General features: G+C 33.9%; 6 protein-coding genes and 1 long non-coding RNA gene across 8 annotated transcripts; 5 read left to right on the top strand and 2 right to left on the bottom strand.

Annotated features, from left to right (window-relative positions):
- LOC109326171 (peamaclein-like) lies at positions 253–1,106 on the bottom strand. Its single transcript, XM_019558853.1, has 2 exons — positions 997–1,106; positions 253–722 (listed from the first exon to the last, which is right to left on the bottom strand). The coding sequence occupies exons 1-2, from the start codon at positions 1,076–1,078 to the stop codon at positions 538–540; spliced, it is 267 nt and encodes an 88-aa protein (XP_019414398.1). The 5' UTR covers positions 1,079–1,106; the 3' UTR covers positions 253–537.
- On the top strand, positions 4,694–7,324 carry LOC109327078. The gene is made up of 3 exons (XM_019560086.1): positions 4,694–5,241; positions 5,899–6,246; positions 6,332–7,324. The coding sequence occupies exons 1-3, from the start codon at positions 4,831–4,833 to the stop codon at positions 6,953–6,955; spliced, it is 1,383 nt and encodes a 460-aa protein (XP_019415631.1). The 5' UTR covers positions 4,694–4,830; the 3' UTR covers positions 6,956–7,324.
- On the top strand, positions 10,433–12,006 carry LOC109326718 (3-oxo-Delta(4,5)-steroid 5-beta-reductase-like). The gene is made up of 2 exons (XM_019559474.1): positions 10,433–10,558; positions 10,649–12,006. The coding sequence occupies exons 1-2, from the start codon at positions 10,520–10,522 to the stop codon at positions 11,780–11,782; spliced, it is 1,173 nt and encodes a 390-aa protein (XP_019415019.1). The 5' UTR covers positions 10,433–10,519; the 3' UTR covers positions 11,783–12,006.
- On the top strand, positions 13,172–16,329 carry LOC109326720. The gene is made up of 2 exons (XR_002105284.1): positions 13,172–13,425; positions 13,470–16,329. It is a non-coding gene; the product is annotated as an uncharacterized LOC109326720 (long non-coding RNA).
- LOC109326719 lies at positions 15,180–18,214 on the bottom strand. The gene is made up of 5 exons (XM_019559475.1): positions 17,971–18,214; positions 17,522–17,636; positions 16,757–17,389; positions 16,470–16,653; positions 15,180–15,771 (listed from the first exon to the last, which is right to left on the bottom strand). Exons 1-5 carry the CDS (start codon positions 18,045–18,047, stop codon positions 15,746–15,748), a joined length of 1,035 nt encoding a protein of 344 aa, XP_019415020.1. The 5' UTR covers positions 18,048–18,214; the 3' UTR covers positions 15,180–15,745.
- On the top strand, positions 19,963–21,162 carry LOC109326235. The gene is made up of 3 exons (XM_019558934.1): positions 19,963–20,106; positions 20,679–20,740; positions 20,836–21,162. Exons 1-3 carry the CDS (start codon positions 20,004–20,006, stop codon positions 21,031–21,033), a joined length of 363 nt encoding a protein of 120 aa, XP_019414479.1. The 5' UTR covers positions 19,963–20,003; the 3' UTR covers positions 21,034–21,162.
- On the top strand, positions 23,196–26,536 carry LOC109327225 (adenine phosphoribosyltransferase 1, chloroplastic-like). Of its 2 annotated transcripts, XM_019560306.1 has the most exons (8): positions 23,196–23,307; positions 23,418–23,514; positions 23,667–23,777; positions 24,710–24,802; positions 25,037–25,186; positions 25,710–25,768; positions 26,227–26,299; positions 26,336–26,536. In XM_019560306.1, exons 2-7 carry the CDS (start codon positions 23,433–23,435, stop codon positions 26,278–26,280), a joined length of 549 nt encoding a protein of 182 aa, XP_019415851.1. In that variant the 5' UTR covers positions 23,196–23,307; positions 23,418–23,432; the 3' UTR covers positions 26,281–26,299; positions 26,336–26,536. The 2 variants fall into 2 exon arrangements, with proteins under 2 accessions (XP_019415851.1, XP_019415850.1); XM_019560305.1 differs by having other exon boundaries at positions 26,227–26,536.

Raw genomic sequence — 27,510 nt, 5'->3', positions numbered from 1 at the left:
TTTCCTTTTTATTCTGATCGTACGTTTTCTGGTTATTTCCCCTAAAACAACGTTTTTGCCAAAAAAAATCATACCTCCTTTTGCAAAGAAAAAAACTGAAATGAGCTAACATAAGATGTATCAAAAAAGTAACTCATTTTGTTACATGGCAAAGTTGTCTATGTTTTTGCTTATATAAAAAGTTGTCCATTTTTTGGGGGCAGCTTATGTCATCTATTTATTCATTGTTAAACATTGAACAATAAATACAGAGAGAAGCAATGTATTTAAACATTGTTTAACATAAATATTCATCATTTATTCATTACAAATTAAGTGATACATAATGACAAAGATGACCCAGATTTATTCCCATTCGAGTCATGCTCGATTCAACTCCTATGACCAAATATATCTTAATATTATATATTTAATTCATAGAGCATGATAAAGGAACTACATAAAAAGACATAAATGGTATTATGCTATAGGTCCATAACAAAATATCTCATAAGTGGAGATACATGCTAGTTTTGTGGAAATAAAGGAATGGATAAATTAAGGGCACTTACCCTTACCCTTTGAGTTCTTCAAGTTCTTGTAGCAAGGGCACTCATCCTTGTGCCCATAAGTCCCAGATGGCACACAGTTACACTTCTCACAACAGATCCCACAGAATTTCAAGCATCTGTCTTGAACCCCAGCTTTAGAGCACCTCACCGAACACTTGGAGTCACAAAAACCTTGTAATTTCATTCCAACACCACATTTCATTAGCTTATTAGTATAACAAATTAAATGAGATATTTTTGTACTATCGTTCCAAGAAATCGAACTATTAACCTTTTGGTCATCCTGAGATATAGGGAAGTCTTACACTACTAGACAAAACGCCTTATCAGTGGCTTGTTAATCCTACTATTTATTTTTATTGAAACAAAAGTTATTATAAAGTGAATTAGTGATAGATAGCAAGTGAGGGTGTAATGCTACTAATAAATGGGGTTTGTGACTTACCTGAACCAGCCATTGAGAATTGTAACATAGAAGAGCTTAGGACAAGAAAAAGAAGTATCATGTTTGCATAAACGAGCTTCATCTTTCTGAAACTTTTTACCTTTTGTTGTGGAAATGTGAGTAAGTTAAAGGGGTTATTTATAGGAACAAACGTAGGGTAGGTGAAAGGGTTAGGAAGCTGTTATTATGAGAATTGATTTTTTCTGAAAGGTATTGTGACAATTTATTACTCCTTAGCTGGCCATGAATTTTGGTATTGGTAAAAGAGTTTAAAATCTGTGTATTAACAGTGTAAAGTTTTTCTACAGTATAAAGTTTTTTACACTGTCAGCACATCATCCACCGTTGATTTGTATTACTTTTGTTTGAGAGTCAATCGTGATTAACAAATCAATGGTGGATGGTTGACTGAGAGTACTAAATCCCGGGTAAAATGTGCTAAATCCTCGTTCTTCCTTTTGGTTTCATAATTTGTTGATGTAAATTGGCATTGAGCATCAACCCATATATATGGACGCACCTTTGATGCATATTTATTATTATTGGCGTTCTTGCATGTTCTTATATACATTATATGATCATTATTATAATTAAGTTAGTTTCTTTACAAATATAAATAATATAATATCAAAACGTGAGGGTCCCACTAAGATAAAAGATAGAAAAACAAAAAATAACAATAAGGGAAAGCCTTTTTTCATCCTCCACAATTATTATTAAATAAGTCACAACTCTTTAATCACATATATGATATCAATAATAATTTATTTATTTAATCATTTACATAAATTTGCATTTGTATATGGCTGTTAAAATGATGTTTTTTTCTTCCTCAATACTGAATAATAATTAAAGTGTGCAACTTTCAGTTATTCGCATTTACTATTTAACTTTCATTTCTGACAACTTTTTTAACATTTTTTAGAAAACATTGATGCTTTATTGAACAAGAACACTATTATTTATTTAAAATCAAGTTAATTTAAAAATGAATTTTACCACCAGTATCCAAATAATATATGTTTACTCACTAGCGTTAGTTCAAGTTGTACATATTTGATCCTCTTAAGCAAGGTCTTGGATTCGAGTCTTCTGGATGGAAAAATGTTCATTAGGAGAGTTAGCCACACGTACTTGTAAATGTTTCCGACTCGGACATAATTGCTTCCAGTACGATATACACGTAGGAAACCAAAAAATAATATATATTCTGTGTGTGTTAGTGAAAGGGCAACATGCATTCACTTCTCAAATCGTTCATTGAGTACATACATAGTGGCCATGATGTTACCTTTTGGACCATTTTGAACTGCTTTAGACCAAGCAAATGAATATGACGTTATTGTCAACTTGTTACTAGTTGCGTGGTAGGGCATTGTGAATACTCACTTTTGTCCCGACATATTTCAAGCATTTCATTTAATACTAAACATGTATTAGATTCTGCTTACATTTGAGTTTATCCATGCTATTGGGCCTGATTCACATGTAGTGCACAATAGAGCCTGGGCCTCGAGTGATGTACCCTTCGAGCCTGCCATGGGCTTATTCTCTTATCATTCATGGGAGATCCTATTTAGCTCCACATTCTTAATTTTGGACTCAGAAAATTTTAAAATCCCCATAATACCATCCATTATTTTGAGTAATTATATATTTGCCTTCCTTTTCAAAAATTTTATGCTTGTCATTCATGTCCTACAAATAAATTATATTTTTTAACTTGCATGGGACAAATTCAAATTCATCTTTATTTTGTTTAGTTCTGATTAGGCACATAAATGGTTGGGTTTATAAGTTTATTCAGATATAGAGACGAGTCTAAATTTAAAAAATTAACTTAATCAACCTTTAAAAACACGAGAGATAATATTTACTCATTCCAACCAATTCTAAAAGTCACTTTAGGTGTAAATAAAAGTTAGAGATTTAATGGAGTGACCAAACCCGTGATTAGCGATGTGATTAGAGAAATGCTTAGAAGAAAGCAAAAGCTTGGTTGTAGTGGCTGGTGGCTAGTGCACATCCTTTTGCTAAATGCAAACTTAATTGGTTGGTCAAAAGTACCTACCACCTACGACTTATTGTGTTACGTTTAAGGTCCCCTGAGTAATAGGATTTTCTGTCCCAAAATTATTATGTCCTCGTGTCTTTAATTAATCAATTTTCTCCAAGTATAAAATATGTTATTTTATTTTATTTTTGAAAATTTCTTTTTAATTATGTAACGCCTTTTCATTAGACTGATATAGAAAATTGATACGAAAATGATGACATGTGATATCTATCCAACCTAATCATCCATTCAACTGGGGAGAGAGCAATCAAATTCGCACTATTTCAATATTCAGTTCTAAATGCAATATATCTATTTGGAAGTAGAAAAATATATTGGTTGGTAATGGGAGATAAACAGATGGATAGAGCCTTAACCTAATGAAGCATTTCACACTTTAGTTTCAAATTATTATCAAGAAAGAAATGACGATTAGATACAATATATATGGTTTAAATGTCCATGAAGCCGCAATTGTATCCACTAGTAGCATATAAAACCAAAAGTTTATTTTACATTTTTTCTTCAATGTATCACACTTAATATTATAATTGGTTGAGATGTATACAAATTCATTACTACATCATTCATTTGTATTATTTTTTGAAAAGTTTATAATAAATATTTGATGAATGATACAATAACAGTGTATAAATCTCATATGCTATCAGTTGATACATTTTTTCCTTTAATTGATTTACCACGAGTAACCTTTATACATGATAAAGTTTTCTTATTAGATTGGTTAACTATTAAAGTGTTTATCACCTTACTCTATCTCATTTTTCACAATGTGTGTCACTTTCAACTTCTTGATAAATATCCTATATGGATTGGTGGATAGTTTTCTATACATATATTAGGATTCAAATCCAAATCCATTCAAACTCATCCAATTGTCACCCCTACTTGAATCTCTAAAAAAGATTTTCTTAAAGTTTGCTTAAAAAGTTAATAACTCTAAAACATCATGTATTAATAGTGAGAGCATTTTCATCTATTCTTACTCAATTTTTATTGAAATAAGAATATTCTCTACTCATTTATTGTTGTAGAATTTTTATTTTTTAAGAATACTCATTGCATAAGAATATTATTATATTTAGTCTTATACGAAAATATGGATCTAAAAAGATTATTTATTATTATAAAATATAAAAGTGTATGTATGTCGTGAGACTCAAACAAAAATAAAAATATTTAGTTATATAGAAAAAAACTAAATGCCTTATAACCAAAATAAGAAAGAAGTTGATTTTATGTGTATTTTGACTAGTGAAGTTTGAAGAGGAGATAAGTAAGGTGTATGATTAATGTGGGAGTGGAGAAAAGAGTAGTGTAGTCTTTGACCGTACCGGAACCAGTGTTGACCGTTGTTACATGTAAGTAAGTCACAAAAACGGTAAGAGAATTTACCGTTTGATTTTCCATGTGTGGGATAAAAAGATGAATTAGGCAGGTAAAGTGTTTCGTCGGTTAGCTTCAGTCTTGTTCATATTCACATCTATCTGTGACTGTGACCGTCAATGTGACTCTGCCACCTTCCCCTTTCTTCCTTCACTATACTCCAAACCAAACACCCACCAAATCAAAAATAAAACATTATACAAATTAACAAATATCGGATATTCTCGGCCCGGACATGATTGTCTTTCTCACTCGGTAATATAATCTGATCACTGTTTTTCTAATTTAGTGACTACCCTTTCTCTCCATATTCTTCTAAACACTCTCTGACAAGTAACACAACTTGTGAAGAGAGGGGTAAAGTTGTAAAAATGGAGAGGAAGCACCAAGGTTTCTTTTCTGCTCTGAAAGACGAGGTAGTTAGAGGTTTATCTCCGGCGAGGTCCCGGAGCAGTTCTCCGATGACGAGTTTGCTCCGTCGTAGGAAGAAGCAGAATGCACCTCCGTTTGACTCGTTCATTGCCAGATCCGGCAGCCTGAGACCCGTGGCGGAAGCATTGTCACCGTTGAAGGAAGGTCCTGATGAAGAAGAGTCCAACACCACTTCCAAGGGTGATGGAAGGTGGAGCCACTGGAAAATGAAAGCGCCGGTGGCTGTTTCATCGGAGGTGAAAAGTTCGGATCTGAGGTTGTTGCTTGGTGTGTTAGGTGCACCACTTGCTCCTATTCATGTTTCCACCACTAACCCTATTCCTCACCTTAGCATCAAGCACATTCCAATTGTTAGTTATTTTCTCCTTTTCTTCCTTTTCACTTCTCTCTGCACATTTTTCATTCCAATTGTTGTTAGAGATTGTTACAAATTGAAGTTAGTTATAGGTGTTTTAGTATATATGCTACATTTTACTCAAATTGTGTCATACTTTTCATTTCAATCAATTGCATATTTTCAGATTTGATCTCAACTGTTCCATGTGTGTTTGGTTGTCAAGTTCATTCAAATTCATGTTCTGTAAAGTGTAAACACTCATCCAAACACACGATTCTTCTTCTTTGGGCTCTGCCATGTTTTCCAACACAGGTTAATAAATTGTTTCTATGTAGCCGCTTACAATGTTACATTACATGCAAATGAAAATTGAGCTAGTACTCTAGTGTGTGTTAGGTAATGTAATTTTTAGAAGGGTATAAAATAAAATGCTTTATCTTAAATGATTTTAATTTTTTTTTGAAGCATTTTAAGAGGGTATTTATTACTCAATAGAGCGGAGTTAATGTTGAAGAATCTAAGTGGTTGTTGGTTTTCTGTTTGTGTGTGTTGAGAAGGAAAGAGGATCATGATTGTTGGGTTGTTGATCTAAAAAAGGTTTCTTTTCCTCCATTTTCGAAGATCGGTATTCATTACCATAGACTATAAGATCTTAGTGCTGTTGTTACAGGAAACTTCTTCTGCTCAGTACATATTGCAGCAGTACATAGCTGCATCAGGAGGGCAAAAGCTTCACAATTCCATTAACAACGCTTATGCCATGGGAAAGGTGAAGATGATTGCCTCGGAGTTTGAGACTGCGAACAAGGTCGTGCGATCTCGCAATTCCTCCAAAGCTGCAGAATCTGGTGGGTTCATCTTGTGGCAGATGAATCCAGACATGTGGTATGTGGAGCTTGCTCTCGGTGGCAGCAAGGTTCATGCCGGTTGCAATGGGAAACTTGTGTGGCGGCACACACCCTGGCTCGGTGCTCATGCAGCCAAAGGGCCGGTTAGGCCTTTGAGACGTGCCCTTCAGGTGAAGTTACATTCTTAGTTTTGTTCCATTATATCCAGCCTTTGTCTGTCTTGTCACTATAATCTAGACTTGTTTTTATTTATAGGGTCTTGATCCAAGAACTACTGCAAGTATGTTTATCAATGCAAGATGCATTGGGGAGAAGAAGATAAATGGGGACGACTGTTTCATCCTCAAACTTTGTGCAGATCCTTCCACTTTAAAAGCAAGAAGTGAAGGCCCAGCAGAGATCATAAGGCATGTTTTGTTTGGGTACTTTAGTCAGAAAACAGGACTTCTTATTCACTTGGAAGACTCCCATTTGACTCGTATTCAGAACAATGGAGACGACGCAGTATATTATGAGACCACAATAAATTCATTCCTCGATGACTACAGACCTGTCGACGGAATTATGATTGCTCACTCTGGTCGCTCTGCAGCTACACTTTTCAGGTTTGGGGAAAGTGCAAATAGCCACACTAAAACCAGGATGGAAGAAGCATGGACAATCGAGGAGGTGGCATTCAGTGTCCCTGGCCTTTCAGTGGACTGTTTCATTCCTCCAGCCGAGCTAAGGTTTGCTTCAAAGAATGAAACATGTCAAGTTCCTCCAGGTCAGAAGGTGAAGACTGCTGTTGCAGCAGCTGCATACCATGGCAAAGTTCCTCAACAACAAAGGTCACATGCAAGCAGTGTGAATAACATTAACTGGACAGTGGATGTTTAGCAAAGGGTTTGTTTCCGGAATTGGTCTAGTTGTCCAATTTTAACACTAGCCAGACTGACAATTTACTGAAAGTAAGTAGTAACATTGCAGCAGAATTAAGTGGAGTTTTCTGCTGTGATCATTACCTCATCAAATCTGTAAATAGGAACTCTCAGTTGCAGATCCCAAAAAGTGAGTTTTAGTACTCTTTTATGTTTTTTTGGGGTGGATGATTAAGTACAGCAAGGTCTGTTTTTCTACTTGTTTTCAGTTAGTGTGAAATATGGATCCACTGATAACTTTATTAGATATGGTTTCTTTTGGTTTTTTTCTGTGAAAGCATTTGACCATTATGCTGGAAGATCAAACACAGTGATAACCTAAATCTCATTACTTAGAATTTTGGATTTGAGTTAAAAGGCACTACTGATATTGATAGGTGCTGGTTGTATTAGTAGGGAAATTTCTTTCATCTTTCATGGAAATTATATAACAAGGACTGATGGAAATGATTTATGCTGGTTTTTATTATGGACTGTGGATCAAGTAGCCAAAGTGGAAGCCTACTTATTTCCTTGGATCTTTGATCTCTGCTTATAACAAGTTTAAATGGTTCTTGATTACTTAACAATTGAAGGTATCTTTTAGGATGTAGTTACGTTGTGCCATTTAGTGGAGAACTTCTTAAACCATCAATCAATTATGTTAATGAATGCATCAAAATTAAACATTTTTTTGGATAAAAGTTACTACAATCAGAGAAGGGATATTATAGAGAGAGAAAAAACAATTGTTTGCTTCGCATACTGCAAGAAACACAAGGAGAGAAACCTCCAAAAAGAGCAAATGGTCATTTCCATTGATATGCTAAGATTCATGGGTAAGGCCCACTTGATCCCCAAAGTTGAGGTTTCGATTCCTCAAAGCGATACACTTATTAGGAGGAGCAGTCATTAACCTAAAAAAAGATTAGTATAATTAGCTCTAATCAATGCTTGTGAGTATAATATGACCGTGATGAACATGCTCAATTAATAAGATCACAGCCTCAATCATTTCAACTCAATTAAATGAATCTTTGATGCATGTTTGAAATAATCTTATTAAGAAAAATATAAAATCTAAGCAAGGTCCCTTTTAAGCTTTCTTTAGTTATTTCTGTTTTTAATCTATACTATGCTTTCTAAAAATTGTGCTAGTATAGCAATGTGATTGGACCACATTCTTCTACTGTTTTGAAGGGGTTTGTCTTTATTCTCTCTTCTGAAGTTCTGGTCCCTCATTCTCATTTCCGCTAACATATATTACATATTAAATGAGTTGAGATCCACTATATTATTAAAGGATCCTAGGAAAGATGCTTACGTTAAAAAAAAATTAACCACTCAAAGTTTTAATTATTTTTTAATAATTTTAAAAGTTACAATTTTTTTCATATTACAGTACTGGGGACCCTCCAACATCCATTGGATACAATCTCAACTGATTAAATTGTAAAAATATTTAACTAGAAAATCAGAGAGAATTGTGGGCTAAAAAGTAGATGAAATCTCATGATATATACTTTTAGTTTAACAAAACTTAGTGCACTATTAATCAAGAGGTCTCCCAAGCCTTACTTCATGAAATCAAGATTCTCTATCTCCTTGTACCAATTCAATGATTTTGTCAAATACTTAACATTGTTAATATGATAATTAATGAAGAATTGAATAATGTATTTTTTTTATTATAAGGCAAAATCCTATTTGGTTGATATAGATGGATAAAAACTTTTGATACAAAGGATTCAAGTTCATTTCAAATCAAGATTCTTTATCACTTATATCAACTCAATCATATTTTGTCAAATACCTAAAATGTTAATATGACAATTAATAAAAAATTGAATGATGTATATTTTTTACGAGGTAAAATTCTATTCGGTCAGTATAGAAGTACTGATATCTCTTCGACACGGTCATTCTAACTGATTCGTCCTATGATCATCGTGCTCATCATCTTTGTATGTGCATACTCAACTACGTACAAAGTACTGATATCTCTTCGACACAAAATATCATTGATTCTTTATTTTTTATCTCATATACAAATATGTAAATGATTAATAAAATGTCTACACATATATTTCATATGTCAAATTACATATCTATAATAATAAGTAATATTGAGATGACTATATTAAAAATATGTTTCATTATATTTAATCAACTTTATGGTCAGATTCAAGTTTAAAAGCTAATCAGACTGAAATTTGGGATTGAATTAACTTTCGAGTCTAAGATTGAGGTCATATTCAAAAAATAATCCGACCAATATTTAAGGTTGGGAATAAACAATCCTTACCCAACCTCGGCTTATACTGACCCCCGAGTTTTAGGATTACCAATTTAACTAAAATCAACACTTATACTAGAGTTTCTCCAAACTTTTTCTATGTACAACAAACTAATTACTATAATAAATATATTTTTCTTTTAATTTCATTATTAGGAATATAGTAATGACGTTTGAGTAAATTTATTAATGTTCACCTAATTCCATGTAATTTCACATGTATTTTTCTTTTCTTTTTCATTTTTTGCGCAACTGAAAAGGAGAGGAAAATTATAACTTTCTTTCCTTCTTTTTTTTTTCCTTCTATTTTTCTTTATAAATCAAACACAGTATTAGTCTAAATTTCACCTATTTTTTTTATAGAAAAGAAACATGATAAGTTTGTAGTATTTTAAATTAATTTAGGTAACCAAAAAGTCCATTAGGAGGCACCATGTGGAAGAGACATAAAGACATATAAAAATACATGTTTATATTTGAACATAGAGATCAAATACTACCATGTACATCACTACTTTTTTTTATTGTAACTAAGATTATCTTCAACTTATGACTAATAAATTAATCTATTTTAAAGTATATAACTATTTTTCCATATAAGTATTACTTCAAGAAATTTAACCAACATATCTAGCGATAAAAGTTTTACACCAATCATATTGAGGCAAAGCTAAATATGGAAATGAATATTAATGGTCCGAGGGATATGAAGATAATGCGATAGAGTTGGTGGTTTTGTAACAGTAGAATTACTATGAAAGGAGAATGAAAATTGATCAAATAAATGATGGATGATGCAACGTATGTAAATAAATCTTTACATTAATATTATATAGATTTTACATTAATATAATATTTACAATCTTACCATTATCTCTAAAGTTTTAATCTAACTTGTTCAATTATTTTAACAACACGTGAATAATAGATAGATCATGAAAAGTTGAATACAACTCAACATGAATCATTGATGAACCATTTGGATATAGATCCAGCTGAGTCATCTCACCAATCTTTTTTTTTTTTTTTTGTACTCTCACGTTTAAATAAGAAACTAATCTCAAGAAATACATAATAATTCTCTCTCCCAACAAATGTCGTTCGCATAAATTAATTTAGTCATCATTGGATCCTAGTAGTACCTTCAACCAGACCAACACCTTCTTGATTCACCAATCCTATATATATATAAATAAATAAGATAAGTACATAACAATCTGTTTCATTCAATTCATTTCAATTCAATCAATGAGTTGGTGGTGGGCTGGAGCAATTGGCGCTGCCAAGGTAAATCTTTCATTCCAATTCCATTATCTTTTCTCATGATCTCAATTTCGTTCTATTTTTTCTAAATTCTTTTATTATTCAATTTTTCAGAAGAAATTAGATGAAGATGAACCGCCACGATCTTCATTCCAGAACGTTGGATTAATCATCGGCGTCACCGGCATCGTCGGCAACAGCCTCGCCGAGATTCTACCTCTCGCCGACACACCCGGTGCTCCATGGAAAGTCTACGGTGTCGCTCGCCGCCCTCGTCCTTCATGGAACGCCGATCATCCAATTCAATATATCCAATGTGATATCTCCGATCCAGATGATGCAGAATCGAAACTCTCCGTTTTAACTGACGTTACTCACATCTTCTACGTTTCATGGTCCCTGCAAAAAACTGAGGCTGAAAACTGCAAAGTTAACGGCGCTATGCTCCGTAACGTTCTACGTTCTGTTATTCCAAACGCTCCCAATCTCCGACACGTGTCCCTTCAAACCGGTGGCAAACATTATATTGGATCGTTTGAGGTTATCGGAAAAATCAAATCTCATGAGCCACCGTATACGGAGGAGATGCCGCGTTTGGATTCGCCGAATTTCTATTACACACAAGAGGATATCTTGTTTGAAGAGACAGAGAAAAGAGAGGGTTTGAGTTGGTCTGTGCATAGACCACAAACAATTTTTGGATTCTCTCCTTATAGCTTGATGAATCTTATTGGAACCCTTTCTGTTTATGCTGCAATTTGCAAACATGAAGGGGTTCCGTTGCGATTTCCTGGATCTAAGGCAGCTTGGGAATGTTATAGTACGGTTTCGGATGCAGATTTGATTGCTGAGCAACACATTTGGGCCGCGGTTGATCCTTATGCGCGGAACGAAGCGTTTAATATTAGTAACGGGGATGTGTTTAAGTGGAAGCAATTGTGGCAGGTGTTGGCTGAACAGTTTGGGATTGAGGATCATGGATTTGAAGAAGGTTCTAATTTGAAATTATCGGAGCTGATGAAGAATAAGGGTCCTGTTTGGGATGAGATTGTGAAGGAGAATCAGTTGCTACCAACAAAGCTGGAAGAGGTTGGGGATTGGTGGTTTTCGGATCTTGTACTCAGTGGTGAACCTGGGTTGGACTCTATGACCAAGTCCAAAGAGCATGGCTTTTTGGGATTCAGGAATTCCAAGAACTCTTTGATAACTTGGATTGATAAGACCAAAGCTTATAAGATTGTACCTTGAATCTTTATACTCCTTTTTGTTTATGTTGGTCTGCTTATATATTTCAAGTTTCAATTTCTCATTTGGAACAAATAAAACTCTAGGGTAAGAGTGATGGTATCTTTATGTTTATGTTGTATGTCCTCTTTCTGTTTGTATTTTGTAATAATTCTTACTACAGTGAAAGTTGCATTTATCTGTCTGTAAATGAAATTGTCTCTGCACTATCCTGCTTTTCATTGAGATTGCTCTGATGTTTGAACAATAATTGTTTTGCTATTGAGATAAGAGGAGTTGCCTGAGTCCTCAGTCAAATCGAATTTTATTTGGAAGTGCTGCTTTGCATACCCGGTTGGTCTTTCTGGTGAAGAATACTTGTTTGTTTGATTATTTATGTTCGATAGGTTCATCTCGTTTTCATTAGCCATTTGTAACAGTGGACCATGCAAATTACAATATTGTTAAGTTTGATTCTTCATAGTACTATTAATGATTTGAAGGGCAATGCAAATTACATTCATGTTAAGTTTGATGCTCACAATTAAGGATTTGAACTTGGATGATTCTATCATGCTTCAGACTGACTTTTTTCATCATGCCCCGCTTTGATTTTCTGGTGAACCACCTTCAACTGGTGTAGGCACTGCCTCATCACCGACTACTCCTTCTCCGGTGACCGCTGCATCACCCATTTTGCTACCTCCATCCACCTTGTCTCATCATCATCATCCATTTTTTACCCTCAGCTCTACCCGTAACCAACCCACATCTGACCTCTACCCATAATCTACCCGCATCTGTCCTCCTTCCACCACCAATGCAAACTTCCTCTTTCAACGGTAAACACCGTTGTTGAATCACATGACCCACTTTAAGCTTTGGATCCACCAAATCCTCATCCCTATGAAAAGAAAAGTACCCATTCATTTGTTTCTCATCAATTATATCAATTATGTGCCTACCAGTATTACATTCACTCCAATGTCACTCGAGGTGAAAGACAAGATTTTCACACAATGCTCAATGAATATGCTCATGAGGAATTGAAGATTTCAGATTTGGACTAATGGGGTTCTTTATGAACCCAGAATCTGGTCAAGCATGGGAAGGTGAGTTGCCACTGAAATGGGAAAATGGGTTGTTACTAACAGGAGCTGTTCATAAAGGGTTAGAGGAAGATGATATAACATGAGTAGTGGTGGTTCGATTGGTCTCAGTTGTTTAGTGGCAGAGAGGGGGCAAGGGTAATGGTGGCGGTGGCCAGAGATGTTGAGTATGGATAGAGAGGATAAGGGTATTATTGTAAGAAGAATTTAATGCTGTAGATCTTCCTTGCATTATTTTCTTTCATATATAAATAACAGAGATAAAATAAACGCCATTTACTATTGCATTCAGTCTTCCACATATACAACTGTGGCAAATTGATATTTGAAATTTGATTGCCAAATTCTGTGTTGTACTTTTGTTTTTACTGTGAAAAATGATGCAAGTTAGATGGTCTGGCTGAAGAAAGTGTAGTGATTGGTGACATCTTTCAGTTTTGCTATTCCAGTGTTCTCCAAATATTGGCTTAATCTGCCTTTTTTTCTTCAAAGCTTTTGTCAATTTTATCCCAGCAACTGCTCAAGGTCCAGTTCTGTTGTTCCTCATTTCTTTTCTTAGTAATGCTAATGTCACTGATCTGTTATGTTTGTCTGTTGCACAGGTATGCCGTTGAACTTCGTGGATCTTGGTGTGGGTATAATACTCATGAATCTTCCTTCCTTTTCTGTTTCTTAATTTTAACTCGGTATTTAATGGCAATAGCATGCTATATTGTGTGGGCAGACTTTTCCCCTCAAATCATTTATCTTATAGGTTAAATTCAACTGTATATGACTTTGCTGTAATACCATTGCTAATGTTTATTCTTCTGGCTTTGGTTATAACTTATAAGTCTATGATATCCACTAAGAGAACTAAGTTATGACATAGGGTTGGCATAATCTCTGCAAAGGCTGCCAAGAATTAAAATCAGTGTTTTAAACTGATCCCCCTAAAATTGTAAATTTTGGTTTGTTAAGTCTCAAGTAATTTTGCATTACCACTTCCAGTTTCTTGATTTTTAAGGGGTGATATCTGTCTTTTGATCGTCCATTTTAAAAAAAAATGTATGTAAAAACATGACCTTTCATTTTGAGTTTGGAATATTGGATTTGATTTTGAAGATGGAAGTTGTGGCGTTGGAGTAGGACTTGGTTCAGGGTTTGGCACTGCTTTTGGCAGTAAGTATTGTCATAAGTAAAAAGTAAATGGAGTTCTCTACATCTGAGATATATAATCTCTGACAATATGATATCTTTGAAATATATACGTAGCTGCAGCAGGTTCTTCCCCATCCACATGGAGTGAGGATTACATGTCCCAAAATAAGTATGTCCCCATGTCCCTCGCCAATACGTTTTCTCTAAGTAATGCAAATATATTATTTTATGTTTTTTAGAATTTTTCTTTTTAATAAAGTGTCACTTTTTCATTGGATCGGGACATGAAAATGGGACAGGAATGAGGACAAATGATTTCTGTTCATCCACACGCGGCCTGGTAGTTGGTAACCCTCGGCTGAGGCAAAAACGTGGTACTAGTCATCAATATATACCTAATTTTTAGGCATATACCTAAAGTTAGGTATGTCATATACACAGCTAAATATATCATTTTATATATACCTAGTTTTGAGATTCTAGTTGTTTAAAACGAAAAGCTTGTGGTATAGGAAGTATACTCAAAACTCTTTTATTTGGAGCCATGTTAGGAAGCAGTTTTTTCACCCTCTCACAGGTTGCCCCACACAATTCCAAGGAAGATTGTTGGCTTGTGATTAATGGCAAAGTAAGTAATTCTTTCTTCCCGTGTCATAGGTGCAATAGTTGAAGAGGTGAACTCCAAGGATGTTATTATGGAGAAAGAATCCAAGAGCAAAGAAATGAGTGCATTCGTGATCAAAGATGATACTAAGCCCTTGGCATTTTATGAATTCTTTGTTCCATTTCTTACTACTAGCTCAACTCATGTGATCTTATATAAGTTGTGTGTTCATCTTGAAAACCTTATTATTAGATTTATAACTCTTTGGATTACTAGTAGTTTGAATTCTGTCACCTGTTTGAGTTGTTTCAATGTATTCAAGTGGAGTTCTCAGTTATTTTTATCTATCTCGCTCCAACATGATATCATTTTGGATTGTTGGTTACATCCAAACTCGTGCAAAACAAAGTTTGAGCCCTCCATATAAGATAGATACTAGATAGTACAGATTAGAATCTGGTGTAGCCCTTTTCTTATACAACCGAGAACTTGTCTAGCCCCCTTTTACTTCCATTGGTGCTTGTTAATTATAGCAAGAATGAAGAAAATATATCATCCAGAATTTGTACATGGAAAGCTGAAAGCTTTGGTATAGCACAGTTGTTGCATCAAGAAGACATAATATATACATTACAATATTTAGTACGTGTAAGATGATACAATTTGCTATTTTAGTCTTATAGGACAACATATCTCTCTTTGTGAGACCATTTTGAAATGGGAAGACATAAACAAAAAGTACATAAAAAGAAGATATCTCAATTCATGGAGCTTCTATCTAATAAGATCATTTCGGGAGAGTAGATGTATACAACCTTACTCTAACAAGCAAAGAGATTGTTTCCAAGATTTGAACATCCAGTCATAAGGCGAGCAAACTTACTATTGTGACGAGACTCACCCTCTAAACAAAAAAATACATAAAAAGTAAGAGTGTAACAGCAGGGCATTTCGGAATACTCTAAATAGAAATCCCAAATCACTTGAAATGTTATGTTGACACCCATGTAATCCAGCTAAAAAACCTTGCCTGCTTAAGAGACAACGTGATACACACTTGTGTTAAAGGATTGTTTACTCCATCCTCCATGTTGCTGTAAACCACAGATAGATGATTTGTCTCAATCTTCCCTTCTAAATTGCGCAAAAAGCAACTAAAACTGCAGAGAAATCAAATTAGAAGGCAACCCATATGTTACATTATATTTGTTTTGGAAAAAAAAAACTATTGCAAGTAAGAGAGGAAAGATAAAAGAACAATTTAACAGAAATATATAAGCAACAATTGCACAGCATTTAGAATTGGTGATTTGATATTAGCTTCTATGTCTTCCATCCGCCTGCGAGGTGTGTGGAAAAACTTCGAACAGCTACCGAGTATAGACGACTAAGGAGCACAAGGATGCTTACAGAATATATCATGGTAATAAAAAAGTAAAATTTTAAACAGGTGAGATGCTAACGTGATAAAAGCTCCCCGCTTCACGGTCACATTCATGATCATCCTTATGACTTGCATGATATAAAGAAGTTCCCCCCAACAGAATGCATATTGCATAATAAAATTTCATAAACTCAAAAATACAACAGCAACTAAATCAGGAACATGAAAATGGTGGAAAAAAATGGAGAGCAACAGGAAGTAACCTTTACCAACAAAGGAATGGAAAGACAAAACAATAAAAGAAAAATCAGAGCTTCCTCGAGAAAAAAGAGGAAGATAGAAAATTTCACCAATTCAAAAATTGTATGAACACTACGAAAAAGTTCCTAAGGCCAACAAATTGCAGAGCATGCAAATTCATACATTTTAGCAGGACCATAGTTTCACAGACCCACACAAAGATACGGAGCTTACCAATCAAGCAGAGGAGAATAATCATCCAGACAGTTATTTGAACAGGACGACTGTATTGCATTTGGTATTTAGATCTTTGAAGCTGTCTTTGGACAGCCCCATACCAGCCATGGAGTTGCTTATCGTAACATTCGTCACAGCCATCAAAGTAACTCTTACTTCTTTCATAACGTGTGTTTATGTCCTTTTTTTAAATAAAAAAGGTAGTATTAGTATTTTGGCAAATGCACTAAAAATAGCCATGCAAGTTTCCATTAATAGATAAAAAAAGCAGATTAAGAACGTACCCCATTCAATTGAGTAGTAGGTAGCAGTGCATCATCTGTTTCTTGATTATGATCCACTGCTTGCAGCTTTCGATAACCATTCTTAGGCCACTTCAACTTAGAGACAGATTCCATAGAATTAAGAAATCCAGATAGACTGGCTACCTTATGCATAGGACCGGAAGAATTATTGGAGGAATTCTGCATTAGCAGATCATCAGAAACAGCAATTTTCCAAGAAGTAATATCAGCATCAGCACTAGCTGTTCTACGATGCCCATGCGATTTCACCTCCATTGCTTCAGAGGAACCCGGTCCAGACGAAACATGCAGATTGTCTGAAAAATTGCTGAATGAATCTTTATCACTTGATTGTGGATTCTCACTTCCTCTACTGATACATTTATGGGGACTTTTACCTTTAGAAGCAGGCATTCCTGAAAGAAACAACGCAAGCTCATTTCGTTCTCCTTCATCCAGACGCACCCAAGGCAGAGACACCTTACCACCTGAACGAGTGGATTCACGTAACGAATGCTCGATCTGTGTAATCTTGTTCTCAATGGCAGAAACAAAATCTCGGTGCCTAATTATTGAATCGTCATTTGAGCTTTTGCTATAACTTGAACCAACCGCCCGTTGAAATTCATCTAGCTGCATTGCCAACCCAAATGCAACCACATGATCATTATGATTGTACAAAAAGTCAAATCATATTCACTATAATTTATGCATTGTGGATGCCAGTGGTGGTAACTGGTAAGAAACTGAAGCAAGAGAATTTACCTGCCATTTAGCAGTGCCAAGGGCAGTATGTACATCTCTGCGGATTTCGTCATTGTTCCATGGACTCAACGGATCTTTCCTTGCGTGAATCCATGTCCTATATGCAGATTCCATCCTTCAAAACACGATAACACATAACAAATCAATAACAATATAATGTAATAATAAGTAAAAATTATAAGATTGTGCACACAAATGAACTTCAAAATCTTAAATTTAGCCATCTTTCAATTCAATTGAATACAAAAGCTAGCATATTTAGCAGTTGCACCTGTTTCCTCAGCAATGGAAATAAATTAACAAGAAATTAGAAAGCTTCTTAGTTCTGACCTAACCCAACATTACAAATTAGGAAAAACAAATTACAAATTAAATAAAAGGAAAAAGGCAAAACAAAACAAAACAAAAAAAGTATAGGAACCATAATAATTGGGGAAAATGGAAGGTACCTGTCTGAAGATTCCTGAACTTCTTCGGCGGCGTTAAAGAAAGGATCTTTTTCCCAACGGTCGAAGCTCGAAGCCATGGATAATGATTATTACAATAATCAAAAAAGGAAAAATTGAAAAACAAAAAGAAACAATTATGAATCTGATATATAAACCCAACACATATTCTGAAATCTGAAATGTGTTTATGGAAGAAATAAGAGAAAAGTGGTGGATCCAGAAGAAGATGGTTGTTATTATCTCATTTTCACCCAAAATTATATTTGGGGATGGCACGCGTGTTAATATGCGAGTGAGGACCAACGACGTCGTTTGGTCAATAATGTATTGCACTCGCTGTGTTTGGCTTTTCCCCACACTACATTATTAGAACCTTCTCTGTTTCACCACTCATTCCCATTTAATGAGACATTAGATTATCTTCAAACTTGGCGTTCACACTTCAAAAACAATATAATAAAACATGTCACATGTGCTTAAGCAAACTTGTATTTTTTTTGTTTGTTTGCATTTTAACAAAATAATTGTAACTTAAAACTTTAGAACTAGATCGAGTTTGAGTTCAAAAAGTTAAATATTAACTCAGGAAATATGCTTTCTCTAATATTATAACTTTCTCTCCGAAAATAAATATTTCTATCTTTCACTTATATTCTCTTATAATTACGGTCGTGTATTACTTTGGTTGAAACAAATTTTATTTATTGTTAGTTCACATATTAACTCATTTTTAATTTGGTCTTGAGTTTTATCCCATGTTTTAAGGCCTAAACCCCAATATTTAGGAAAAGACCAAAAATATTATTTTCCCCCTCTCACGTTGTCCTAGAAGTAATGGTGTTATGTTTTTTTTAGGATAAGATGGTCAAATATATTGAAAAGAGAAAGTAAACAAAGACTCAGGTTTGCAGTGATTTGGGTGAGAGATTCTTCAATAGTAAATTCTCATCAACACCCACATCACGTGCACCAACACAGTACAAAGATGTATGATTTCCATCTTCGAATGAGATTAGATAAATCCTATTTAGATGTTAGAGAAATCCTTTCAAGAAACTAAAAATATTGCATTGTACTCGAATGACTAAAGATTGAAATAAATGTTACAAGAGAGATGTTTTGTAATCTTATTTTTAGTAGTAAAATATTTTGTGGACTAGATATTGTGTTTTCCCTTTCTAAGTTGGAAAAGTTTTGGTCTATTTTAGGGATGGGCAGGACGCGGCCTTACATGTTCGTCTGATTTGATCCGATCATGATTAGACTCAAATATAGTCAGATCTCATCAGGTCTGGAGTTGGGTTCAAAAATTAGACCAAAACAATATTTATATGTTCTCATTTTGCCCGAGTCAAGAAAATTCATCAAATTTTTTGAAGACTTTTCAACTATCTTCAACTATCTTTTCAGCCAAATTTACTTAACACACCCATTGCATGTCTCGCGAAATAAAGGAAAGTATTAAGTGTAAACTCGTGTGATTATTAGCAAAATGATTTTCAGAACTTGTAAAGAAGAAAGAGCAAAACTCATTCATTTGAGGGTATGATCAAGCTAAGTGACCGCACGGTAAAGTGAAGATGAATAATGGTTAACATATATGTTGAGATGCTTTTGTGTAAGCAAAGCACATTGCCCTAGAAATCAGAATGGCTCGCATTCCACCACACCACCCTAGTAATTATAGCTATGCATTTATGTTTTGTTCATTGTCCACTCACTACTTTACAGCCGAAAACAGAAGCAATAGCAATTACTCATTTCTGTATCTCCTTCACCATTGAAACACGATAACATTCCCATGCTACCCTTTATTTATTACTCACTTACCCGCATTTAAAGCTTCATATTTAGTACTATTTCCACTATAGAATTCCAAACATACATTACTGGCCTACACCTCATGTTCCATTTCTTATCTTTTCACATCACAAGAGTTTACTAGTTCTTTGTTTTATCAGTCCCTGGTTGAGAAGGATTTAAACAGTTCCACATTTCTTCTACTTGATGAGTTTTTGTGAATACTTGTCATCATGAAAGTTCATTCCTTTTGTGCTTTGTTCTTTGTTTTTGGGGCAGCTTTGGTGTTTTCTACCTTCTCATTTCCCATTGATGATGATGGTTCCTGGTTTCCTGGTAAGACTAGAACTTGTCTTCACCTTTCATTGCAATTCCCACTTTTTATTTCCTTGGCTAAGGTATGTTAAAAGAGAATGATAAACTCACAATGAAATCGATTTGATTTAGTGTTGCATTTGTTATAGTAGTTGGTAAAAGTTGTTGATGTTTGAGTTCCTCTTAGCCTTTTCTGAATAATTCATTCATTTTTTTGACTTCAAAAATTGCATGCATTGTTGCGTTCACACATTTGGTCAAACTTTATTCCCACACTTATTGTGACTTGAGTTTAATTTTCAGATCTACTTTCACTATAAATTTTTGGCTTTGCATGCATTGTGTCTTCCCCTAATCTAATCATATATTTCTTTAGTCTAAACTTTTTTCTCTCAATAGAAGAAATTGCATGCAGTAAAGAAATAACTCCTGGTTTCAAAGTATCATTTTTCTTTCATGTTATATTGTAGAACATGTAAACCATTTCCAAATGTATTTGACTAACTAGACAGATGCATGTTCTATTGCATAGTCTCTCAAAATAAGAACCTTTTAATTACATACACCAACGTTGTTTTTCAATGTCATCTCAGGTTTGTTTGCTACTAATTATGGTGAAAGAAGAACAGTGATTGTAAAAGGAAGGAAACTGAAGGTATTAATAATACTTACAATCCAATGAGTTTTATCTCTATATACAAAATAGTTTAGAAATTGTTATCAAAGTTACATGTAATATGAAAATTTCAGGAGAATGACAAAGGTATTATTGGAAGCAATTATAAGGGTGATATGGGTTCGGTGACAACTAATGACTATAATCCAACAAATCCAATGCCAGATGCAAAGAACTATGTAAAAGGTGGAACTATTGAGCATGACCAACCTATTGGACCATATAAGCCAAAACCTATGCCTCCTCCTGCTGATAATGGTGATCAATCTTAATTAAGCTATATGAGGTTCCTGCATGCCCTTTTATTCCACTGTTATTGGCTATAAGTCAAACTTGAAGATCATAGGATTTAGTTTGGCTTGTGTGAGAGATTAAATATTAGTATCTTCTTATTATGTGTAGTTGGAAGGATCATTAGCAACAATGTTGTGGTGGCACTAGCATGTAAATTTAGATAAGAATGTTTTTTTCATTGTTGGGTGGTAAAGATGGAAGATAGGGTTGAATTATAGATAAAGAATATGGTTCATGGCAATGAAAACCGAACCCGGGTACTACCCGTTTAAATCCAACCCAATTTTAACAGGGAAATACAATGTGATTGGGTTCAGGTTCGTATTTACCTAAATTTAATTTTCGGGTTCGGATTTGGTAGAGCAAAGACCGTACTGCGAACCCACTCGAAGTAATATAATTCAATCTAAAGTTGAAAGTTTTATCATGTAGTCTTTATTTTTAATTTCTAATTTTACTTTAATTGACTCTTCAAACATAAAAGAAATCAAATAATATAAAAAAAAATAGAAAAAAATATAACAAAAAGAGTGTGTAATTAAGGAGAATTAATTAAAGCCAAACCTTCGTTCTTATCCACCAAACACGAAATATCCCATATGTCATGTAATGGCGAATCTAAGACCCAACGACATGGATGCAACATATGTTTTAGGTTGTCACTTATGGACTATGGTGTTTCTTGGAGTAGTAAAACAGCATTTTCACACCATGTAAAAGCAACCATGACAATTTGTATTAGTGTGAAGTGTTCAAAAGATCAAGGATCACATTTTCCCGAAAATTTATGTCTTCATATTCAAAATCAATTACATTACAACAAGTAATCAAAAAAACTTATTTTTTGTTTTTATGTTATTTTATTAACTAGTTAATATTTTTTGATAGAATTGGTCCACAATATAACACTAAATCTTGGGATATATGAACTGCTGCCAATTGTTTCAGCACCCATCACGCAGCTCTGATGTTTCATGATATCGGTTCCACATAAAAGTAAAATTATCAATCTCTGAATTGATAAGGTAAATCATGAATGATCTTAATATAAGGACAAAGATGATGCATGAATCCAATATGATAAAGGTAAAGATAGATTACATTAATTACAACAAATAAAAATAAATCGATTGAATTGCCAGTGTCAAAGTACCATATATGTCCAAGTACTATATACCATATTCATGGTGACATATCAGATTGGTTATAAAGTAATTACAACAATTTATAGCGAGGTTACCGATTTCTCTTCCCAAAACAAATTCTCAATTCTCTTTAACTATATGATAAATAAAAGGATGAGAAACTAGGCAAGTACATTTCCTTTTCCGATAACGTCTATAGATTCTACAAAGCATGGGAATGGAAAGCTACACGAAGCATCATGGCAAAGGTAATTCACACCTGCACTTGTCAAACCCGTTTTCTATTGGTCAGCTACACATCCCACTGGTTAAATGAATTACGATCCTCTCCATTAATGGAGAGACAAATACTTCAAAAAGTAAAAAGAAATGTAACTTAAAATTATATATATATCCTTTGGATTATAGTAAAATCCCACTTTTACCATTAAAAACAAGTGAAAATTATACATTTACATGTTTAAAATATAAGGTATATCTATTTAAAAATTTGATAAGACATATAAACTTATTTAAAAATCTATTATGTTCTAATCTATTTAAATAGATAAAGAGAATTACCTTAAATTAGGTGAATGTGTCTAATCAAACAAATCTATTTATCAACAATAATCATATTATATCTTCTTAATATTTTGTAACTCAAATTTCACATTAACAACCTTATTTATATAAGATAATATGTTAAGTTTAATAGCCATTTTAAAAAGAAGATCTATTTATGGAAAGTGAAAAATATATATATTGACATATCTTTAATATTACTCATATTTAATTATAATTAAGTCTATCTTAAAAAAATTAATACTTGAGTGTACATCTATTGTAGCTCAGTTAGCCTCCACAAATTTTATCATTTCATGTGTCTTGACTTTATAATTGATCAGAAAATTATTTAAAAATTAATTTTTTTAATTTTAAATATATTTTTTCAATCAATTATCATAAGTAGTTAATAAAAGTGTAACTAAGTGTGAGAGAGAGATGTGTACACATTTGTACTTATGGGTCAAATATTAGCTTAGACCTTCATTCAATTGGTCACTCCCACTCTTTCTCTTCCTTCTCCCTCCATTCCACTTTCCCTTTTCTCTCTGCGATTCACTGGTAAAACAATTTCCCCCTTTTCCATTCTTCAATTCGTAACTCTTATTATCTTTCTCTTAATTTGTTACTCATTTCTCTGATTTATTTATTAACTCTTGTTGAACAACCAGTGACTCACCCCACAAATGGCTTCAAACGACGCTCAAGACCCGCGTTTAGCTAGAATCTCTTCTTCAATCCGAGTCATCCCTAATTTTCCTAAGCCTGGTTGGTTAATAATAATAATTATTATACTCTTCTCTTCTCATTCATTGTTTTACACCAATTAATTGTTATTATTTTACTGTGGATCAATCAATATATGAAATTTCTAGGGTTATATGATATGATATGGTTAAGGTGCATTGTTTTTGGGGCAGGTATTATGTTTCAAGATATAACAACGTTACTTCTTGATACAAATGCTTTCAAAGATACAATTGACTTGTTTGTTGAGAGGTACAGAGACCAAAACATTTCCGTTGTCGCAGGTACACTCCCTTAATTGAACCCTGAATCTCATGTTTCCTTTTTGTTCTGGTATTTGTTTATAATTTGCATTAATCTAGAGTAGACATAAATGTATATGTACTATGGGTCATCTGCTGTACCAAAAGAGTGTGGCACTCCATGTGTCACTTGTTTTGATTGGTTGGAAAATATATATTTAAGTTTAAAATTTAATGATAAAGTATTTCTTTGACTAATCATAAAAAGTGACATATGTAGTGACACACTTTTTGGGACAGAAGATGTGCTCCCATTTACTATCAACTCGTGAGGCTAGCTAAATTATTGAGAAATTAAGTGAGTTGGGTATGCTATGTTGTCCGGGTGATTTAAGTAGAAGGTGAAATAGAGTGCCAATGTTTTGTAAAACTCTTGATACAATGAGAATCAATGCCCTTCTTATTTTTTTTTTTCAGTTAGCAATTTCTGACCTGCAATTTATGATCATGGACGGTGTTGTCTGCCTATGGCCACAACTCTTAATTGCTTCTTTCTCCTGATGGTTTTGAAATACAATATTAATGCTTATTGGGATAACCTATTGAATGACATAAGTTCAGGCACCTGTTCAACACTTCGACTAAGAATTGTATTAATTTATTCATGTTAGTAACTTAGTTCCGTAGTACATACAATCTCTTTTTTTTTTGCTGACTCTCATCAGAAGATAGTAGAAGCAAAACTTGTTACCAATTGCCAATTGGGTGATTATAATTTAAGATGGCTTCTTTTTTGTTTATCTTCTAGTTTTTGAATTTGGTTATTTGTACAATACAATGGTATTATTTGATTTATGTAGTCAACTCCACTTTGCGGGAAAAGACTTTGATTGTTGTTTTTGCAATTGTTTTTGAATCAGCTCAAAATAAGTTACTAATTGGTGTCTAATAGCTTCATTTATGACATAATGTAGGCGTCGAAGCAAGAGGCTTTATTTTTGGCCCACCCATTGCCTTAGCAATTGGAGCAAAATTTGTTCCCATCAGGAAACCCAATAAATTGCCAGGTATATGTTTTGTACGTTTTCTTTTGAAAGTATTGCATATAACCTATATTCTGAAATTCCTAGTTAGCAGACAATTATAGTTTAAGCCTTTGAACCTCTGTATGGTATTTGTTCCATTTCTAAGTTCTGCTTGTTTCACTGTGCTAATTTTCAGTAGTCATAAGCTCTTCAAGTTTCTATGATATGGATGATCTTTGATTTGTTTTAATTGTTGTGTCTCGATTATCTTTTCAGGGGAGGTTATCTCAGAGGAATATTCTTTGGAATATGGAACTGACAAAATTGAGATGCATGTAGGGGCTGTACAGCCTGGAGAACGAGCCTTAGTTGTAGATGATCTTATTGCTACCGGGGGAACTTTATCTGCTGCAATTAAGCTGTTAGGTAAACTTGTCAACATGAATGTTTTGTAAGGGAAGAAAAGAGCACTACCATGAAGTGGGTAAAATTATTTTGCTGTCCTTTCATGGCTGCTATGCGTCCTAATGTACCACACTTCCTTGTTTGGTTTCATATGATGGGGTCTATCTAATATCAGAAAGAGAGTTATAATTTTGTTGCACATTAAAAACAGTTGCCGGAGTTGTGAGAATGAGCAAATATTGGGCTTTGGTAATTTTTCCTCTCAAACAAACAAAAGAGATCAACCCATCAGTCTTCCACAGCCTTCATGCCTTTATTTTTCCTTTTTATTTCTGTATACATTCAGGCAAATATTGCATGTAGGGTGTACCATTTATATGGTGACAAATGAAAAAATTGCTTCTGGTTGATGAGCCTAATAGTATGCTTAGTTAGCACTATAATTGATTTCAAGCGAGTCTTTTACTTGGAAGTGTGTTTTTACAATATTTTTTTGTCTTTAATGCATTCTTAGTTGTTCTTTTTGTTATTCTCTTTGTTGCAGAACGTGTTGGGGCGCATGTTGCTGAATGTGCTTGTGTGATTGAATTGCCGGAATTGAAGGTATCCCTTTACACATTTTACCCTTCCTTACCTTGGCTAATTGTTTTGCTTAATTTTAATATTTTATTAAATCAACACTGTATTATCTTCCCAAGTTTAAGATACATCACTGTCTTCCTAAGTGTAAGTTACAGTTTGCAACTTTGCATATAAGTAACTTAGACATTATCCAATTGAAGAGCGATAGTAAAAATTCTTCAAAAGTTGCATCATATCATCCCAAATGACTTACAAAATCAAGGTTTATAAGTGATGGGCTTTTTAAAACGAAATATTCATAACCAAACAAGGCTTCTATTTTTGGTCTTATAAGCCTGTTGACTTTCTTATAATTTCCTCAAGAGTGTTGCTATGAGTATTCTTCCAAATGCATTACCTAACTATGAATTCCAAACCCTTTGAGTTGAGATTAAAAAGTCATTGCAATAAACTATTTTGCTTTTCGTGGCTAATTTCAGGGACGGGAAAGGCTAGGAGACAAGTCGGTATTTGTCTTAGTTGATGGAGCCTGATATGTGTTTTTGTGTTTAGTTATTGCCGATTTGAGTTTTATTGTTGGTAGGAGCTTTATTGATGACTGCTTATATTTCCTTATTATATATTTTGATGGGATTTGCTGCTGAAAGCTTGGCTGCTATTGCGCTGAGTTCTGCATAAGTATTTTCTTTTGCAATTTTCTATGGGTGCTATTTGGCTAAAAACCTTTAATTTGTATTACATTATGGTGAATAACCAATAGAGAGCTCAGGCATTTCTATTTTTACTTCAGTGTTTTCATTGATAAGGGTTATATGTTATAGGATTGAAGTGTTTAGTTTAATATATAACCTTTATATGATAAAGGTTATATATTATGCCATCGAAGCTAGAGATTGAAAATGGTATAAAATCAGATTTGAAGTGTACTGAACCTTATGCTCTCCCCACTTTCTTGAATCAGAGGTTTAGGTATTTAGGGTTTATTTAAGTTATCTCAAAAGTTCGTTGATTATGATTGGTGCAAACTTTCTTCTTTAACAACAATTGGCATAAAAAGAATAAGAGGGAAAAAAAACCTGGGTGTTATGAAAACGCGAAGATTGGGGGAATATAAAGGATAAATGAGTGTGTCAAATGTGTGTTTAACAGCTTAAGTCCATGTAGGTGATTTATTGGATTACTTGCAATTCTACACAAGGTATTTCTTCCATCGTGGTGAAACCGGATATATCGTCCGACCAGGATGGATCGATCCAGCTAAATTAGGTGTGAACAGATATGAGTCAGCCTCTTGCATCATCTTCATGTGAGTATCATAAATATCACTGAAACAACATTTAATGCAACCCTAATTGTGCTCTGTCATGCCCTCTAACAGAAGTAGTCTATCCCCTAAGACAGATCAGGCTCCTCCATATCCAGCGTGCATTTAAAATGAGGAATTAAGATCATGTTTTTACAACCTTCCTTAGAACTGATGTACCATATTGCTTTTAGTCAACATATAGAGGACTGTTATATTACAATTCGATTAAATTAAAAGTGAAATTGGGAACCTTAGTTAAATTTATTTACATTTGAACCCAAAAATATTGATATTTTTGGCTTAAAAATGAGACTAAAAGGACTAGAAGCTAAAAGGTGTAGAATCATAATGTAAATTAGTTTTAACCCCAGTGCATTGTTCATGCTTTAGAGGTTGTAATGTAAAATAATCTTGGGATACCTGACATGCTTTACCTTTCACTGGTCCATTTGTATTT

Source organism: Lupinus angustifolius, chromosome LG14, assembly GCF_001865875.1.
Source record: "Lupinus angustifolius cultivar Tanjil chromosome LG14, LupAngTanjil_v1.0, whole genome shotgun sequence".
NCBI lineage: Eukaryota > Viridiplantae > Streptophyta > Magnoliopsida > Fabales > Fabaceae > Lupinus > Lupinus angustifolius.
This window is presented reverse-complemented; position numbering and strand designations above follow the sequence as displayed.

Excerpts from the sequence above, each read along its gene's own strand:
- LOC109327225 (XM_019560306.1), top strand. The coding sequence starts at position 23,433 with ATGGCTTCAAACGACGCTCAAGACCCGCGTTTAGCTAGAATCTCTTCT. Across the intron at positions 23,515-23,666 it reads CCCTAATTTTCCTAAGCCTG|GTATTATGTTTCAAGATATA; the intron begins GTTGGTTAATAA and ends TTTTTGGGGCAG. Across the intron at positions 24,803-25,036 it reads GAAACCCAATAAATTGCCAG|GGGAGGTTATCTCAGAGGAA; the intron begins GTATATGTTTTG and ends TTATCTTTTCAG.
- LOC109327078 (XM_019560086.1), top strand. The coding sequence starts at position 4,831 with ATGGAGAGGAAGCACCAAGGTTTCTTTTCTGCTCTGAAAGACGAGGTA. Across the intron at positions 5,242-5,898 it reads GCATCAAGCACATTCCAATT|GAAACTTCTTCTGCTCAGTA; the intron begins GTTAGTTATTTT and ends CTGTTGTTACAG. Across the intron at positions 6,247-6,331 it reads CTTTGAGACGTGCCCTTCAG|GGTCTTGATCCAAGAACTAC; the intron begins GTGAAGTTACAT and ends TTTTATTTATAG.
- LOC109326718 (XM_019559474.1), top strand. The coding sequence starts at position 10,520 with ATGAGTTGGTGGTGGGCTGGAGCAATTGGCGCTGCCAAG. Across the intron at positions 10,559-10,648 it reads GAGCAATTGGCGCTGCCAAG|AAGAAATTAGATGAAGATGA; the intron begins GTAAATCTTTCA and ends TCAATTTTTCAG.
- LOC109326171 (XM_019558853.1), bottom strand. The coding sequence starts at position 1,078 with ATGAAGCTCGTTTATGCAAACATGATACTTCTTTTTCTTGTCCTAAGC. Across the intron at positions 723-996 it reads ATTCTCAATGGCTGGTTCAG|GTTTTTGTGACTCCAAGTGT; the intron begins GTAAGTCACAAA and ends TGAAATTACAAG.
- LOC109326235 (XM_019558934.1), top strand. The coding sequence starts at position 20,004 with ATGAAAGTTCATTCCTTTTGTGCTTTGTTCTTTGTTTTTGGGGCAGCT. Across the intron at positions 20,107-20,678 it reads TGATGGTTCCTGGTTTCCTG|GTTTGTTTGCTACTAATTAT; the intron begins GTAAGACTAGAA and ends ATGTCATCTCAG. Across the intron at positions 20,741-20,835 it reads TAAAAGGAAGGAAACTGAAG|GAGAATGACAAAGGTATTAT; the intron begins GTATTAATAATA and ends TGAAAATTTCAG.
- LOC109326719 (XM_019559475.1), bottom strand. The coding sequence starts at position 18,047 with ATGGCTTCGAGCTTCGACCGTTGGGAAAAAGATCCTTTCTTTAACGCC. Across the intron at positions 17,637-17,970 it reads GTTCAGGAATCTTCAGACAG|GATGGAATCTGCATATAGGA; the intron begins GTACCTTCCATT and ends CGTGTTTTGAAG. Across the intron at positions 16,654-16,756 it reads CTACTACTCAATTGAATGGG|GACATAAACACACGTTATGA; the intron begins GTACGTTCTTAA and ends ATTTAAAAAAAG.